The sequence below is a fragment of the Antrostomus carolinensis genome, unplaced genomic scaffold (assembly GCF_000700745.2).
Source record: "Antrostomus carolinensis isolate BGI_N321 unplaced genomic scaffold, ASM70074v2 scaffold24211, whole genome shotgun sequence".
Classification (NCBI taxonomy): Eukaryota; Metazoa; Chordata; class Aves; order Caprimulgiformes; family Caprimulgidae; genus Antrostomus; species Antrostomus carolinensis.
Genome location: NW_010295187.1, coordinates 1 through 19,104, shown reverse-complemented (window position 1 = coordinate 19,104; position 19,104 = coordinate 1). Strand labels below are relative to the sequence as shown.

Here is a 19,104-nt window from a genome sequence, read left to right as displayed (position 1 = left end):
TCCTGCTGACACCTGACAGCAGTTCCAGGTTTTGTCAGTCACGCTCTTTTTATTGAATTCCTAATTTCTTTTCTTATCAAATTTTATACTCTCAGCTTCTTTGCCCAACCAGTCAGACTTCTTCCCCAGCATGCCTCCGTGACCGGGTTTCATGTGGATCAAAGCTCTCTGTGTTGCCTGGGGACTGGCTTTCTTGTATGGGTACCAGTGCTGCCCTGAAGCATTTTGTACCACACACTAGTTCTGTGTGGTGTTCATCTATTTTGTACGAATTACATGTGCACAGTTTTGTTGGCATTAGAAGCTGGGACTTGCTTTAGCAGTGGGTTTGGACTAGGTGATCTCCTGAGGTCCCTTCCAACCCCCACCATTCTGTGATTCTGTGATCCTTGGTGCATATATGAGGTGATAAGCTTAAGTTTTGAGTTTTTACACACTGAGATTTCTTTCCCAAGGCTTATGTCATTGTCAGATCTGGGTGGTTTACTGTGGATATGGTAAAATGCACATCTTTCCAAAAGATTTACTGTCAGAATTCAAGTTTATAAAGCACAGAACTTTATGTTGCAGATTTCTGGCCTCATTCTCTGCAGCTGGACCGTCTTAACAGAAAATTTCAAAAAATCAGTTTAAGTCAAACAGATTTCTGTGTGGCAAAATTAGAGACAATGAAAAACAAGGACTGAAGGGAAAGGAACAATATCAGTAATGTGGTAGAAACATATTACAGGTAGCCTGATAACATCACCATTGCCTGCACTACTTTCCCTGCTGTGTACATACAGAACTATTTACAATACAGTATATATTCCATATACATATGTATTTGGTACTTGTGTGTACTGTTGTAAAGATTCCTGATTCTTTCTGTCTCATGTTGTTTATCAGGCCTTTGAAACTAAGAAACTGGACAAATATCCCTGTGTGAATCTTTAAGCCTGTAGGCATAGATGCACACTGGCATTCTTCTGAAATTTAAATCTTAATACAAGGAACTCGCAGCCCTCAACTGAGTTATGAGGCACTTACTGAGTGAGTGGGAATGAGTATCATATTTCACAGAGGCTTATCACTATTCCATTTATAACCCCAGAGATTGAATTTATATGTCTCAAGATTCAGTTATTTATGTATAACACTGGAGAGTTTGTCTGTTGTTTGCATGTACACATATTGCTCTTTACAGTAAAAAAGAGGACAAATGTAATTGAAATTAAACAAAAATGAATAAAGTTGAAATTATTCTTCCTGAGATGATATGCATAATACACCTATGCTACAAAGGAAGATATAAATATAAACACTGTTAGTAAATTAGTGTATGGCAGTGGTATGCTTTGATCTATGTTCGATAGGGAACAAAAAATGAAAACAGAGTATTCAGTCTCCTATTAATTTTTTATTTTACTTGCAGGGGAAGAAGTGTGAAGGATATTGCATGGAATGAAAAGCACAGAGATCTTTAAATTTAAAAATGAGAATGTCCAAAAATATGGATTGATTAAATATATGGCATTGGCTTTTAGGCTTCATGCTATAGAGAAAGGCTTTTAAAATAATTTTTTCTCTTTTTAACCACTGCAGTTCGTCTGGATTATTATTTTTTTTTCAGTGCCGTTCATGATCACTTTCTAAATACAGGAAGGATTACCTTTATGAAACTTTCACTTATTTTAATAACTACTTTTTATAAAAGCCCAATGTAGTCTTGCCGTTCTTACTGTTTGGGTGGTTTTACACACCTTCTGGATTTCTTTTTTAGACAACTTGTTGTAATTAGAAAGCAATTATTGTTGTAATTGGAAAGGAAAATACATCTGAGATATTTATGGAATCTCATGACTTCTGTAGTTCTGTTTATAAGAAAAACATTGTGCAGCTCTTACTGACAGTCTCAAGCTTTAGCAATACTTCAGATGGGAATTATTTGGATTCCATGTGAAAATAAAATTCCCAGGCTTTTTTCTGAGTTGATAAATTAAATTTTTTTCATAAACCTATGGAGAAATGTTTTGGCCATTTCTCCTGGTTTTTAGCTGGAACAGAGCTGGGTTTCTTTTTAGTAGCTAGAATAATGGGGCATTTTGCTTCCAGCCTGGGACTCTCTGTGAGAGACACTGATAACGTACCAATGTTTACATTTTTGTCACTGGAAGTGAAGGACTTTGTGTTCTGTTAGTCCACAAGTGCAAGATCTAAGGGGGGGATGAATATTTAAATTAATAAGCTAAATGGACATTTAGATATGCCAATGGGACATTTCATATCATATCACATCATGTCCAGTATATTAGTGAGGGGCTCTTCCTCTCTTGCTCTCTCTGGCTTTCGCTCGGGCTCTGGCTCTCCCGGGATTGCGGTTTCGGTTCGGGATTGTCGCTCCTCCGGGATCGTTATCTGGGAACAGGCCGGACTTGGCCGGAGCTGTTGCAGTGTGTGTCACTCATTTGCATGTCTTGTTACTGTTATTATCATCACCACTACTAATTTAGTATTAGTATTATTTAAGTATTCTTTTATTTCTATTATTAAACTGTTCTTATCTCAACCTACAAGCCCCCTCATCCTTGCCCCCCCAGTCCTCTCCCCTATCCCCTGGGGTGGGGGGAAGTGGGTGAACGGCTATGTTGGCTGCTAGCCAAGGGCCAGCCCAGTGAAACTATCACACCATTTTTTTAAAACTTGTAACACACTTGAGATTATCCCCATCTGAAAATTCAGACTCGGAGGTAGTGCTTGAAGAGTAGTTTAATAATTCTAACAGTTATAAAAATCTCAACTTTGGATCCATATTTTCAAAGTGATTTCTAGTCCCTCTTGCTATCATTCTGCAGTTGTGTTGGGTGTTTTGTTTTTCTTCCAGTGGTGGTGGTGGTGATAGTGGGGAGATGGGCATAAAGAGGTTGTGGAGCTACATACGTGCATTAGGTTCTCACAGACAAACGTGAATTTTTGAATATAATAGATTCTGAGTGCAAATTTAAGGGCTGTTCTTGGAAAAAAACATCCTTTGGTAACTTCTTAGGAAGTAGATATAAAAAGGTAAAATAGAGAAAAGAGCCTTTTGTGTCTGGGCCATCATAATTTGAAATGTTCTGGTAAGAAGTATTGGCCTGCTTCCTAGTAAACAGGTGGCACTACAGTAAGAAAAACAAATAAACAAAAACCCCAAAACAACACCTAAATTTATAATCTGTTTTGGCAGGTTTCTGTTTAAGGGCAGACCTGAATTAGCCAAGTTTCTTGAGCTTACCCTTACATCTGAAGATTGTCCTTCCCTTTCTTGTTCATGGAAGATGATGAGTGCCATATATCTACTTTGTGGATTGACACAGGCTGTCAATGTTATTGACAAAACTGATTTTGTTAATTAGAAGAATCTCAGCAAAAGAGGAGGAAAATGGGAAAGTATTACAGCATATTTTAATCAAGTAATATAATAAAGGCCAGACACTGGGTGCAAGTTGATCAGAGGCACAGGAGTTGAAGATGCTTTTTTTGTAGTGGACAGTAGTTAAGTCTGTGTGGTAAGGATTCGTAAGCTGTAAAATGTGTGTAGAGATGGTTGAACATTTAGGTATTTTGGGTCTTAGTAGTAAACAAAAATTGCTTTTATTTATATGCCATAGCTATCAAGCAACTGTTAGGCTTATTTCAAAACAGCAAGTCAGAATTTAGTTTTTGGAAGTAAAATCACTAACAAATAAAGGCAAAATTACTCAAAAAGGCTTCCAGTTTCTCATCAAAGACTAATGATTAGAGAGATGTCAATAGAGTGATGAAAATATAAAACAATACATCTGCAATTACATAAACATGATTATTTACAACATTCCTTTCTTCATGAGTTGCCAACAACTGTTTTATTACAGATATCTTTGATTCTGTGGTCTTGTTTTAGGTCTTTCCTAAAGGTCTTCTGTTAAAAAAGCAGTTTGATTAGGTAGACAAGACAGTTTGTATATCTTCAGTAACTTGGTCTGTGTTTTTCATTCTCTATAAATCAACCACCATAGGCAATAATGGCGGCAGCGAGTTGTGAAGCTGAAATCTCTATTAGTAGATGTCATTTTGGCAGCAGCAGTTTCCTCATAGCACGTGTGGGGAACACATTCCTTTGAGTTATAGACCATTCAGTGGCAGATCAGTGGGAGCCTGCTCTCGGGCAGCTTTTTCCAGAAGGCTGGTAGAAAGGTACTGTTGGAGGATTTGGGTGGCTGTCCAAAGTCATCCTAAGTTAGGAAGCAGTGGACGTGTGTGTTAAATGACAATCGTTGGTCTCCAAGGAAGCTTATCAATGTAGTCAAACAAAACTTTTCTTTCTCAGCTTTTTCCCCATTTGCTCTTTCTGGAAAATTAGTTAAGAGCAGGGGTGGGGGGAAGAAGGAAAGGAGAGAAAAGAATTTCCCCACCTTTATTATAGAGCTTCAGTGTAAGATCTGAATGGAAACATAGCCAACATGCCAGAGCTTTAAGATAACAAATATGGTGGGTTTTAAGCATAAGCTTCCAAGACATCAAGGAACGTGGTTTCTCTCATGTCAAGTCATAATAGGGATCTAAGAACAGGGTGTGTAACATATTTATAGGGTTGTTATATTTATTTCTATGTAGTGGCAGTCACTTGACCACTTGGCAGTCAGTGATCATGTTGACTCTAAAATGGCATCCTCTTGACCATATGAATGGTCAAGTTTCCCTTAATGTAGATGCACACCATCTATTTGTGTTAATGACTTGTGTGCACGTATCGTGGAGAAGATGCACCAGATATCGTAAACTCTGAGGCATGCTTCACTTGTCCCATGCAATTTATTAGCAACATGAGTCATTCTAGCAGGTGGTAAGCGATGGCATTGACTGTATGCGAGTTCATTGTTTATTTGTGCATTCTGTTTTCCCTAACTGTATCTTAAGTGTAAGAATACAGAATATAATTTACATTCTTACTACACTAAAATGCTAAATTCACAGGATACCTACTGTGAGGGTAAAATGTGATTTATCTGCTGTACTAGTAATACTTGATCTTTCACATGCTGCTATAATAAATTACATAAAAATTTAGTGTTTTTAATAGAATTTTAATGGTTCTAAAATTAATTCTGGAAGCAAGGGGAGAAATAACATATTATTTTTGGATGAAATTGTTGTAATAAATTTTCAGAGAGTCAAATAACCACAATAAAGCAATGATATAATTTTTCCTTTCTGCAGTGTTAAAAAACCCCATCTGTAAGTTATATAGATTCCCTACTTCTGACAACAAGTGGATGCAGATTCGGGAACAGATGGCCGAGACTACACTCTCTTTCCATATTCCTAAAGAACTCATCAATCTGCACATAAAGGAGGATATGAGAAGGTAAGAAGACATAGCAATAGTAAATACTACGTTTTATTTTTCCAGGTTGGAATAATGTAAGTGATGAGCTAAAAATATTAATTTGTGGTATGAAAAAGGCAAAATACAGTGATCTTTTTGGCTGCTAAGAATTTACAGCTGTAACTGAACAACAGAATTGGTTGCTCAGAATTTTTAGGACTCCGGTGACTTCGTAAGTTCTGAGCAATGAACTGTGCAAGTGTGTGGTCATGACTTTGAATGTAAGCATCAACATTTGTTTAACAATATAAATATTCTCAAGAGTTAACATTTTATAAAGAAACATGTGGTGGTTTGAGTGGATTCACCACTTTTGGCTTGCAGCCAAACACAGCCTGCTCTCTCACCCTCACCCTCCCTTGCCCAGGGAGTAGGGGAGAGAATTGGAAAGAAAAGGGCAAGGAAACTCACAGGTTGAGATAAAAACTATTTATTAATTAAAATAAAATGATAATGATAACAACAGTGATAACTGCATTTATGACCTGATCTTGTTAGAGAATACTAATGTGTAAGGTTTTTTTAGTAAGCAATAAAAACAGTTTACACTGACTTGCACAGTTCATCCACTTCCCCGATTTTCATTTGCCCCGTGGGTAAATGCCTTTTAAATGTTAGGGAATTACTTTAACCACTTTTACTACTACTGTGTTGTTATCTCCAAAGGCATAATGCAAGTAATAGCACTTGCTGTTATTTCATGTTATAGCATTCACCTCCTTGGATAAAGTCATAGTAAAGAATCACCATGGTTTGTTTTTTTTTAATAATAATTCAATACCCACCAAAATAAAGAACAACTTTGAGGAAGAAACATAAGTAAAAGTTGCTCAAAGATTGAGGCGAGTGGTTCTTTTTTTCCTGACTGCCAATGTGGTAGCTGTTCAAGCCTATTAGAAAGTGTGGGTGTGAAAGAAAGAGAGACAAACTCATGATATTAATCTGAGGGAGGAGGCAAGACCAACCAAGAGGAGCAACAACTTGTGATAGAATACTAGTAGAAGATTGGAATAGGGGCACCTGTCTTTATATAAGCATGTAGGTTGGAGCTTCAGATTTGTATGGGTTTCACTTTTTGAAATAGATGCAAAGAAGTGTGCTCTTGTGGACTCTTTATGTTTGTGAAGTAGTAAAACAATGTTAGGAGGATACTGTTATGTTAGTTCTTGAGCTTGTACAAAACTTGCACCGTACCATCTTTGATGCCATTCTCTTCTGAAGTATTCTTCTCTGCATCTTTTTTCCCATTAGTATAAAAGAAAAAAATTTTTTTGTCCCAGAGGCCACTTCTTATTATCCTCAGCCTGTTCCATTTTATTCCCATTGTGGCTTCAATACAGTCAGGTCTGAAGCAATTACCTATAAAAAATATCCAAGTGAAGTGTTAATCTCATTCAGTACTGTATTTTAAATTGTAATTTAAATTCCCTTTTCTTGTAGCTCTTAAGAGAGCATCCCAACAAGTAGGAAATCAAGAAAGGGAGCTAGGAGACCTGCATGGTTAAACAGGGAACTGCTGGGCAAACTCAAATGAAAGAAGAGGGTCTACAGATCATGGAAGGAGGGGCTGGCCACTTGGGAGGAATATAAGACTGTTATCAGAGAATGTAGGGAGGCAACTAGAAAAGCTATTTGGAAAAAGCTAGCTAGGAAAACCTCCTTGGAATTAAACCTTGCAAGAGAGGTCAAGGACAACAAAAAGGGCTTCTTCAAATACATGGCAGACAAAGCCAACACTAGAGGCAATGTAGGCCCGCTGCGGAATGGGGTGGGTGCCCTGGTGACAGAGGATACAGAGAAGGCAGAGTTACTGAATGCCCTCTTTGTCTCTGTCTACACTGCTGGAGACTGTGCTCAGAAGCCCCGGGCCCCAGAGGAAGTCAGGATAAAGCAGGAGTTTGCCTTGGTTGATGAGGACTGGGTTAGGGATCAATAAGCAATCTGGACATCCATAAATCCATGGGTCCTGATGCACCTGCAGGTGTTGAAGGAGCTGGCTGAAGTAATTTCTTGGCCACTCTCCGTCATCTTTGGTAAGTCATGGGGAATGGGAGGGGTGCCTGGGGACTGGAGGAAAGCAAATGTCACTCCAGCCTTCAAAAAGGGCAAGAAGGAGGACCTGGGTAACTACAGACCAGACAGCCTCACCTCCGTCCCTGGAAAGGTGACGGAACAACTTGTCCTCAGTGCTATCTTTAGGCATACCAGGGACGAGAGGGTCATTAGGAGCAGTCAACATGGTTTTACCAAGGGGAAGTCATGTTTAACCAACCTGATGGCCTTTTATGAGGACATAACCAGGTGGACAGATGATGGTAGAGCAGTCGGTGTGGTTTATCTTGAGTTCAGAAAAGCATTTAACACCGTCTCCCACAGCGTCCTCGCTGCTAAACAGAGGAAGTGTGGTTTGTATGATCGGGTAGAGAGGTAGATTGTGAACTGGTTGAAAGGAAGAAGCCAGAGAGTGGTGGTCAATGGAGCAGAGTCTAGTTGGAGACCTGTGCCTAGAGGGGTCCCTCAGGGGTCGGTACTGGGACCAGTACTATTCAATATATTCATCAACAACCTGGATGAGGGAACAGAGTGCACTGTCAGCAAGTTTGCTGATGACACAAAGCTGGGAGGAGTGGCTGACATGCCAGAAGGCTGTGCTGCCATCCAGAGAGACCTGGACAGGCTGGAAAGTTGGGCAGGGAGAAATGTAATGAAATACAACAAGGGCAAGTGTAGGGTGTTGCATCTGGGAAAGAACAACCCCAGGTACCAGTACAGGCTGGGGACAGACCTGTTGGAGGGCAGCGTAGGGGTAATGGACCTGGGGGTCCTGGTGGACAGCAGGATGACCATGAGCCAGCACTGTGCCCTTGTGGCCAGGAAGGCCAGTGGCATCCTGGGGTGCATTAGAAGGGGTGTGGTTAGTAGGTCAAGAGAAGTTCTCCTCCCCCTCTACTCTGCCCTGGTGAGGCCACATCTGGAATATTGTGTCCAGTTCTGGGCCCCACAGTTCAAGAAGGACAGGGAACTGCTTGAGGGAGTCCAGCACAGAGCCATTATGATGAAGGGAGAAGAACATCTCCTTCATGAGGAAAGGCTGAGGGAGCTGGGTCTCTTTAGCTTGGAGAAGAGGAGACTGAGGGGTGACCTCATTAATGTTTACAAATATGTTAAGGGTGAATGTCAGGAGGATGGAGCCAGGCTCTTCTTGGTGATGTTTAATGGTAGGACAAGGGGCAGTGGGTGCAAGCTGGAGCATAGGAGGTTCCATGTAAACCTAAGGAAAAACTTTTTCACTGTGAGGGTGACAGAGCCTGGAACAGGCTGCCCAGGGAGGTTGTGGAGTCTCCTTTTCTGGAGACATTCAAAACCCATCTGGATGCCTTCCACTGTGACCTACTGTAAGTGATCCTGCTCTAACAGGGGGATTGGACTAGATGATCTTTCAAGGTCCCTCCCAATCCCTAATATTCTGTGATTCTGTGAAGATTATTTACCGAATAAATTTATCTCTTGATAAAACTGTTAATCCAACTTTTTCATTTACTGACTGGATACTCTGAAATATGTAACCTCTAAGGATCTTTAACTTTGTTTTTCCCCTTGAAATAATGTGTTTAGAGGTATGCATGCATTAAAGATTTTATCCTTCAAACCGCCTTGGAAGAAGTTTTAATAGGAGCTATCTGGCCATTTTTATTGTTCTCAGGGTCATACAGTCTGCTTTGCTGGTTTTTATTAAGAAATAGTTTCCTCCTTGAAGTTTCCCATTGAGTCCTTTCACGTTTTTAATATATCTGTAAACAGACGTTGTCCAGATATTTTGCATCTATCATGCAAGATTAGCCAAGTAGTTCTTCAAACCTAATGATTATAAAAAGACTTAGTAGTTTACAATAATTGCTCAGAAAGTTGGTCAAGCCATATAATCTAAGCTTGCAGCTGTAGAGGTAACTTGTGTTGCACTGAATCAGCACAGCAAGAAAATTTGGAGGTTGTAGAAGCTGCACTACATATCTCAGATTTGCCACCAATGCTCTCTTGAGTCCCTTGGGAAAAAACTCACGTTTGGCTGAAAGGAAATTGCACCTTCTTATGGCTGAATTTGACCCATGGCATTTGTGGTCACAACCCATAAACAAATTTCAAGGATAAATTGCTGAACTTTCCTGCAACCCTCTCTCCTGAGTACAAAGCACACTCAAGCTTTCCTCCTGCTTCAGGAATGACTGTCCTGTCCCAACTCCAGTAGCCTTTTCTTGTGCAAATCTATGCTGTTTGTCTGTTTTCTGGTTTCTTTCTTATAACATTACAGAATGAGGACAAAATTCAGACTGCCTGAAAGATGTATGTTTTCCTACTAACCTTTTAATACACAACTTCTGTAGAGAAACGGAGACCCAGGCAGAAATGCCGTGTGTTGGGAGTAAGCGTTGATTTTACCAGACCTTTGCATGTGATTTTTTTTACATGACGTATTTCTGAGCAATTGTACTGCAAAAACATTGTATTTGGTAAGAGGTAATAGCATTAAAAAAATTATTCTGAATAAAATTACCATGACTTTTGAAGCTGTTTGAACCAACAACGTTTAGATTGGCACCATTAATATGCTGTCTGCTTAGGGACTTTTAAAACCTTACTTTAAGGTAATTAATTTTTTCAACACTTAAAAAATCACCGTGTGTAGTATTTACCCCATTGTGTGTCAAAAAAAATGCAAAACCTTTATCTTATTCTCCATCAGTTACTACATAGAGGAATACAAGTATATGAATGTAAGTGTAACTTGAATTTTTGTGAGTAGTGTTTAGACAATTGCGGTCCTCAACATGATCACTTTAAAAACCATTAATTTGTAAACTAAAGGATAAAATATATTGTAATTTATGAACACTACATAATTGTCTGTTCTCTTGATTTCACTGTTTGTAACTAATTTTGAAAAAGGTGGCCTCTGAAAGTCTTAAGAGGAGTTTTCATATCAGACTTAATGAAGTGGAATTTGCTGGGTTTTACTTTGTTATGGGGTGTTTAAAGTTGTAGTGTATTGGAATGGAGTAACATTACCTGATTTGTTTTGTGATAATACACTCTATGTAACACTCCCTATTATTCAGCAGTGCTGAAAGCTATAAAATGTTAAGTTAACATACTGACTGTCCTGTCAAGAGAGGGGTTTTTGTTGTTGTTTTCTGCAGAATCTCCCCAGGTTTTTTAAGACTCTAGAAAATCATTCTGGTACCAGTCAACAATGCTTCTCAGAGACTGGCTGCTAAAATTTCCAGATATTATATGGCATGCCCCAGTCTTAAAGAAGTCCATATTGAGCAAATGATATAATTTGTAGGTCTTACTAAGGCTTCCCATATTACAGTGAATGACAATACAAAACCAAAGTGAAAACTAATCTTTTTCTCAAGATTATAATTATTTTAAGACACTCAAATTCTTTTCATCACAAAAAGCATTTGAATTTTCACATTGTTAACTAGAGATTTTGCACTTACCAGTACTTATCTGTAGTTCTAATAGCACTAAGTTGGGTATGATTTTGTCAGTTCTTGTCAGTGGGGGTGCAGAGAATATAAATTAGAGGCACTAAGGTGTTAAAGTGATTAAAAAAGCTTTGTACAGTTTTATTATCTTGCTTGTGTCATAAAAATCCTCACTGTTTATTTTGAATGAGAGACTCTGATTAATAAATGAGGGAAAAAAAGGAAACAGAAACCTGCAAAACTGTTTAAACACTTCAGTAATCATGCAATTAGTAACGTGCTTAATCTTGCCACATATATGATTCTAAGATGAAAGAAATGAAGCTAAAAATATAAACTATGAGAATAAACTGGTTTTGTTTATATCATAGAGCTGAAGCAACATCATCTTAAGCCAATTTCAGTGTTTCTTGATGAAACACTAAAATTTAAAAAACAACCAAACAAAAAAACTCACCTAAAACAATTCTGTGCACCATTGCTAGTTACTAAAATATGGTTTAGGATTAAAGTGTAAATTCTACAGATGCCATTCAGAGTTTTACTGAATTTGAGACTCTTCACAATTGTGTGATATTATCCATTACTATAAAATGCAAATAATGGAATTCATACTGTTTGAAGATCCTGAGTCTTTCAAAAATAAACCCATGTAGTAAAATATCCAAGGAAGGGGAAGAGTTTTAAGGCAGGAAGGAAGAAATAGGCTTAATTTAGCTTATATATTGTCTACACTTTTGGGTAATAAAAAGGGGATTGTGTTGGATAAAAATGCAAAAGGAACTTAAAAACTCCAGCTCTCAGGAACAGTGTAAAATATTTTCAAGCTTTTGCAAATCCCAGTCTGTTCTCCACATATACACAGAAGAAACAAGTTTTAAAATTTTTTTAATGTGTTTGGGTGGTTTGTTGGTTTGGGTTTTGTAAACAAATGTTTGAGGCATGCAAAAGGTAGGCACAATCTATATTTTATTCTGTAGTTACCTGTCAGGTCAGGCTTACTAGAACCTGAAATAGTTATGGGAAATTTTGTAAGAAGAAAAAAAAACCACAACTGTTTTCAAGAGATTCTAAATTAAAACTATGAGGAAAGAAAGAAAAAGATCCTTTTATTCATTTTTGTGGTAGCTTCTCCAGAAGGAATTAAATCCTCCTTAGTAATTATTTGTCTGTTTTAGAAACAGTGTAGTAAACAGGCTATGATTCTTTTCTTTCTGGAGAGAATATTATATTGATTTGATGGATTATTGCTTGTATATCACAGGACTATAACTTGTGGTAAAGAAAAATGAGAGTAATTTTATCTGCTTCTATTCTACAAAAAAAAAAAAAAAAAAAAAAAAGAAATGGCTATCCATAAACATGTACACTTTAAGTAAAATTTGTTAGGAAAAATAATTCCTGTGCTCCTTTCCTTAGAAGAAAGCTTCTAAGCTTTCTTTACTTCTGAGTGATTGAGTCATGCCCCAAAGCTTATGGTGTATATTTATTCCAAAGCTCCTGTTTGATAAATATTCAGAACTTTGTTGCTTTTTGCAAATATAATCTGAAGAAATGTCTCATCTTGTTTTGAATCCTGCTAAGCACTTTGCTTCTGATGTTTTGTGAAAGTGGTTTTCAGAAGCTTATTTTACTTGGTGGCAGCAAAAATCACTTCCTTTATTCGGTTTTGAATTTGTCATACTTGCTTCACTGGGAATTGCATCACTGGATTTTTGAATCTGAATGGATCAAAAATCACTGCTTTGTCTTCATACAGCATTTGTGGTTTATTTGCTTTTATCATATGTCTTCTTAATTACCTCTTCATATAATTACAGCAATCTTTTTAACTTTGTCTTTCAATTTGTGAAGATTCGTGCCGTGTCCTTAATGATGCAAATGGCTATTCCTGCCCTTCCCTCTTCTGAGACAGAATAATCAGATCCAAAAAAGTTCTTTGAGGGAATGCCCCCTTCTGACTAATCTTGCTCATCTTAATATCTTGCTGCTATTTTTTGCCTTAATTTTGATTTTATTGTCATTGATCCCAGGTTTTCACTGTGCTTTCCACAATGGTGTCTGGACTGTTGAAGTTAGTGGTAGTTTTGCCATGATTTCAGCATTAGGAGTTTCTTCAAGTAATTTTTTAACATTATGCATACCATTTGTTCAAAGTACTCCTTATAGAATTCAGTATTTTGCATTTTCATCATTGAATATGTTTCCTTTAGACTTTTAAGCTGTTCCAATATCCTCATATCCAAAGCAATGAGAAGAGACTTTTTCTGTTACTGTGGTCATTAGAGTGCATGGCACAAAGCAGAGACTGATTAAGTAGAAATTAATCAATATTAATCATACAGGAAGTTCTTTGTGCCTCTTCCAGGTACTTTTGGTAGTTTACTATAATCATGCACCTAAGGTTTTCTTAAAAATAAATAAATAAAGAGTTGATAAATCAAAAGGCAGCATATTAATCTGAGCCTCGGGTGCTCAACCATCATCTGATAATGGGCTTCACTGAACATTTTCTTGGAACAAAAAAAAATTTCATGTAATTTTACTTGGAGTCTAATGGCAACAGTATTTAATTGCTAGTGATCCCACAAATGTATCCAGTCATGTAGTGTTTACAGATCACTGGTTGCCCTGATGTAGTAGTTTACAAAGGAAAGCACAGATACTTCAGTCCAGGCACAGATCCTCCAAGACCATCTTGCACATCAGTGTTAACAGTTTGTGCAATGACTGTGCTGTCCCTCAGTAGGGGAAGGCTGGGAAAAGCTCAAGTTCTCTAAAGAGCAAAGTGCCCACAAATTACAGCTGTGTAAATCAGTAAGTCATTCCAAGTAAGAGAAGTTGTTGCTTTTTAAGTAGGAGCCTGAAATGAAGATTCATGACATTTCTAATCGTGCTGTGAGATCCTGAGTAGTCTCCTATCTTATTCTTAGAATTTTTCATCTCTTTAAAATTGCATTGTGTTATAGCACCGGTAATAATTAATCTTTATACTAATGCTCAGCACAGTATATAGTGCTTTCAACAGATCAGGATCCAATTTTGAATTTTTCTGCCACAATGACCAGAAAGAGTTTTGAAGAAAGGGTAACAGGTAGATATTTTAAACTGCTTCCAACCATAATGGGAAATGCTCAGTGAAAGCTGACATAATTAGTCTACTGAAGGAAAGAATGGATGTGAAAAAAAGAAAGTACATGAGAAAGGCTTAAAAATAAGCTAATTAGATAATGTTTGAAGTGGAGAAGGAGGAATGGGACAGATGGTTTACATCCACATTCTGGTTAGATACAAATGGGGCAAGATTATGTCAAGGCCACCAAGGAAGATAATGAAGTAAAGCAGGAGACAATGAACATTAACTGAGACGTGCTGCTGGGTGGGAGTTTCTATTGTGCATTGGCAGAAAAGACTATCCAGGAGACAATTTGAGGAGCTGAACAGCAAGATGTAGACAGAGCTTGGGTTTGATTCTGTAAGAAGGGTTGAAGTTGATGCTGAGCACAGGATTTGTCGTAGTGATGAGTGTGATTACCTGGAAAAGACTTTGAGAGGGGATTTGGAGTGAAGGAAGATGATGATATATATCTCTATTTTAACAGTATTGAATTTGCTCTGAGATTACTGCTCTTTTGATAAGCTATTCAAAATTCCATGGCTGCGTTGAAAAGGTGAATCAGTAACTGATTTGCCCTCTGTAGAACCAATATGTATTATAAATATTGATTTCCTTTTATAGCACAATTGTTTGACATGATTACTAGTTGAAGTGTGCTTTGAAGTTACTCAATGAAATAAGTTCTGCTATAGGATTACTAAAACAAATTAAAGATTTTTTTAAGATTGTTGTCATGGGTATTAGTATGAACTATAAATTTCCAAATTTGAAAATATTATTTTTCTTAAATCTCTTTGTTTACTTTGGGCAGAGGCCTTTCACAATAATGATAATAAAACTTGGTACTATGGAATATTGTTGATGGAGCTTGGATGTAGGAAAGATAATTATCTTTTCAGCCATAACTCGGTGTTGTACTGAGTCAACAACAGCAGTGATAAGTTGTGAGAAATGGCAAGACGCAAATAATATCTAAATCTTATGTCTTATGTATTTGTATTAGAAAAAAGATATAAAATGTGCAATAAGGCTATTTTAGGAGGAATAGTGTCTATACCACATAATCCTGTTATCGCTTTGATTTTACTGTATTTTAAAATGAAAATAGATTTAGAAAAGGTAGCATTTAAAGTTTCCATGCTATATATGCTCTAGATTTCTATAAAACTGCATACTTACTTTATTAAAACATTTCAGATAAGATATGTCTTTCTGTGACATACTAGTGGCTATATTTTGACTTCAGTGATGCGTATGTGTTTCTGAGATGAAACAAATGCAAGCCTTGTCAAGAATGATAAGAGCAGGATTTCACATTCCTTGCAAACTTGCTAAAGTTAGTATGTTGGGGTCTGAGCTTTCCTTTCCAGTTGCTGTTGGTGTCAGTGGAGTTAACTCATAGTCAGCCAGTTAAACCAGTTTTGGTTTCTAGTTGGATATTTTAGTCTGAGATAAGGGGTTTCTATTTCTGTTATTTGACTTGAGCATGGGACCAACAGCTCCAGGAGTGGACTTAGATAGTGGTGGGGGAGCAGAGCCCCAACAGTGGGTTTTCCATGGGATAGAGGGCTCTGAACGTGGCATATTGATGTGCCCACCTCTCACTGTGTAGTATTTCTCCAGTCTCTGCAGAATAGTATATTCCTGTATAAGAGGAGCAGTAAAATTTGGAGCTCAACCAGGTCCAAACATTGTTCCTAAAACAATTAAATAAGACAACATAAATATTAAGAGCCAAAATATCTTCACTTCAAATAAATTAAATTGTTTACCCTTAAAAATCTTATGAGCTTTTCTTAGGAGGAAGCCCTGACATTTTCATTTAGTGAGATGTCTCATTTTAAGCTGCTAAAAACTTGCAAGGAAAATAATGGTGGAAAATGTAGTTGAAAATGGTGGGTTTGTCCTCTTACTGCTGATGATTCTTATGCTATAGCATTGCCAGTTTGTGTCAGTGGAGGAAAGTTGAAGTGTTTCATCTAATTCTGTTCTTCAGGTTAAATGAAATGGAAAAAAGTAATCATATATCATTAGTAAACTCCTTATGAGTTTATGTATTGTAATCTTTGTTTCCATTTTGATACTTTCAAGCACCTATATAAACAAAATGACTTAATTCTGCTTCCAGTGCAATCTGATTTTGGTTGTCGTATTAACCAGGAGCAGAACTATGCCTATATAGCTTATTCCAATACTGTTTGCTCTAATGCAAAGCTAATAATGATGGGGAAAGCATCAGTGTGGGGCTTTTCCATTTAAGAAATAATGTTAAGACTTTTTGGCTAATGGTCAGAACTACTGTAATAAGTGTAGCTCTGTGTTCCTGTGCTGCAGACCCTGTGGTCTTTTTCTCCCCCTTTATGCCCTCTCTACCCATTTTCCCTTTTTCAGTAATCTTCCTATATACTGGAACTGTCCTCTAGAAGTCTTTTTTGAGATTTCCAAGAATTGCAGTGAAAAAGTCTGCTTGATAACTTGAGGAAAATGAAGAAAACTAGTTTGTCACGTTGCACAAATTTTCTCCTGAAAAGCTCCAAGTGTTTGAAGACTTGAGATCTTTCATTTTTAGTTTCTTTTAAAGAAGTGGCTCTGGGATAGATGTAGGATGAACTTACTTTGCAAGCAGGGAAAACAAACAGAAAGCTCAGTGTATGGTAACTATGCTTGTTTGTGTAGGAAATTGAAGTGATCTCTATTTTGCTCAGGTCAGCTCTCAAGAGTGTACAGGAAAACTGATAATTTGCTAAAGGATTTCCTTTTGGATTTTCAGTGACATGCTTGGTTACCATGACACTGCTGTTTTGACCTGATGAACACAGCTGTAAGGCTGAAGATTAAGTTTTAGAGGGCTGGTGGGTTTGGGTTTGTTTTTTTTTTTTTTGGTTGTGTGTTTTGTTTTGAAGAGTAAAGAAATGTGGTGAGGTGTCTGGTGTGTTGGTTAAACTGACTTATGTAGAAGTGTTGCTAAAACTGCGTTTATAATGTGTATGGAAGTATTCAAAGAGTCGAGTGTATCAATACATCTATGCTGCAAGCATTGGAAAAGGGGCAAACTTTGTATTCTGTACAACGGTGTTTAATATTTCATCACAAAAAGTTACTTGCTGTCAACACAGCTCTGTGGAGCCTGGAAGCCTTCTTACCTCCAGGGAAGAAATAATATTTCAGTTTTCAGGCTATTGCACTTGTACCAGATGAGTTTTGAACACAAATTATTGTATTATTCACTGATTTGGCATTCTTTATTGTATAGCTGAAAAAACAGAGCTGAGATCAACATATTTTAGAAGTGTCATGAAAACAGATTCTATTTCAATTAGGAAGTGCTTTTGATGTTTTTTAACAAACTGGTTTTAGATTAATTGGATTAATTTGGATTAATATTAATGGATTAATGAGTTAATGCCTTCTCTTTTTGCCTTTTGATATAGGAATCAGGAACTTAAAGACTTGGGAGAACTTGCTCCTCACTGGGACAATATGCGCAAAAGTGTTATTGCTCACTGTGACCAGATGTTGAGCATGTACCAGGATACTCTTGCAGAACTTGGGAAGCATACAGGTATGAGTCTGTGATTCTGTGCAAGTAGACTCTCCTCTTCTGGAGCACTTAAGAATTAACTGGATGCTTTGTTATTAAATACTGCTGTATTTATTAATAAAGCAGAAATAAAATTTTAAAATAAAGCAGAAATAAAACACATGAAATATTTGTAATTGTTGTATTTCTGAGATATTCACAGGTGCCCTATTTACTCACTTACATTTTTTTCATGCATTCCAGCAGTTTTTCCACAGTTAACATGGCTTGGTTACACAGCAGCCAAACAAAATTGAAGTGGCGGTGCATGTCAGAGGTCACTCCTGGCCATTGTAGTTCATATGCAGGAGTTTGCAACCTAGAATATTTCTGAAAAAAAGGATACATTATAGATATGAATATTTGTAAAAAATAGAGATATAGATGTTGATAACATCTTTTGAAATATCTGATATATATATGTATATAGGGAGAATTTGCAGTATTTTCTTACTTATTTCTAGATTTCTACATAAACCAAACAAAATGGGGGTTTTTTTGTATATTGAGTAATGGGGCAATCAGATTTTAGTTCAATATACAACTAAAATGCATAGTAGAATAATTTATTCTTATAGAGAACTGGATGCATTTACTTTTACTGTAATGAATCTGCTGCATTTATTAGGTGAGGCACAAATCTTTTTCCCTCCAAAGTAGACATTAAAACTGTACTTTTATCATTAATCCATCATCTCCTAATACTGGACTGAGCGTGGTATTTCTCATTCCAGTTTGCTCTGGAATAGCTTTCTTGGTCACAGGAAAAGAGAAAACCTGGTTTAATGTATGAACAAAACACAGTTTCTAACTGAAACTAAGTGCTTTGGGAATGTTGATCACCTGCTTAAATGTGTGTAGTTTTTTTTGTAGGGAAAAAAGCTTATCTATTACACTAAAAGGTGTATAAAAATTTTCATTTTGTTTGCAAAAGTGTAAATTTTTGTGTTTATGATTGTTTACCACCATTAGAATATTCCAGTTCTGATTTTGGCAGACTGATCTGTCTGATCTGGTGTGACACTTCCTATGTTTCTGTGTGTTTTAACTTTTTTTTTTTTTAATGCTTTGCTAATTACATTTGGAAAGCACACCATAAAGTGTCATATGCAAGGCAATAAATACAGATTATGAAGGAATCAATGTAATAGTTATCACTTGCAGGAAAATATTGAAATGATCTTTTGAGATTTAAAAAAAATTAGACAATGTAATCTACTAAGCATAAATCCAGCAAGACCTGTATTGTGCCAAGTGAATTTGAAAAGGGTTAGTGATATTAAACGACTTGTCTTAATTGTGGTTTGAGAGAACTGCAGTGGACCAGGGAACCTGAGATTATTGAGGGGGTCAGAACCAGCACGTACAAAAAAAAAGAGTGGGAACATTTCTCTGAAAACAAAGCAAAGCAGAAAACCAAAGCAACCTAATAATTGTCGTGAAGATAAGAAATAATGAGGAGGTGTTAATTTGGAGGTCAACACTCAGTTATATACCTAAATCTCATTTCTTCAACAACTCTTCCCCC

The 19,104-nt window shown here is 37.0% G+C and overlaps 1 protein-coding gene across 1 annotated transcript in view; it reads left to right on the top strand.

The window, feature by feature from the left end:
* Positions 1 to 17,558, top strand: part of LOC104532648 (type II inositol 3,4-bisphosphate 4-phosphatase-like) — a gene marked incomplete at its 3' end in the record, with an annotated part of 33,271 nt that extends 15,713 nt beyond the window's left edge. Inside the window, exons 6-7 of the mRNA XM_010177903.1 lie at positions 5,218 to 5,365; positions 17,428 to 17,558. Of these exons, the coding sequence (XP_010176205.1) occupies positions 5,218 to 5,365; positions 17,428 to 17,558 (279 nt within the window). The remainder of the gene's footprint in view (positions 1 to 5,217; positions 5,366 to 17,427) is intronic.
* Positions 17,559 to 19,104: the final 1,546 nt, after the last annotated feature.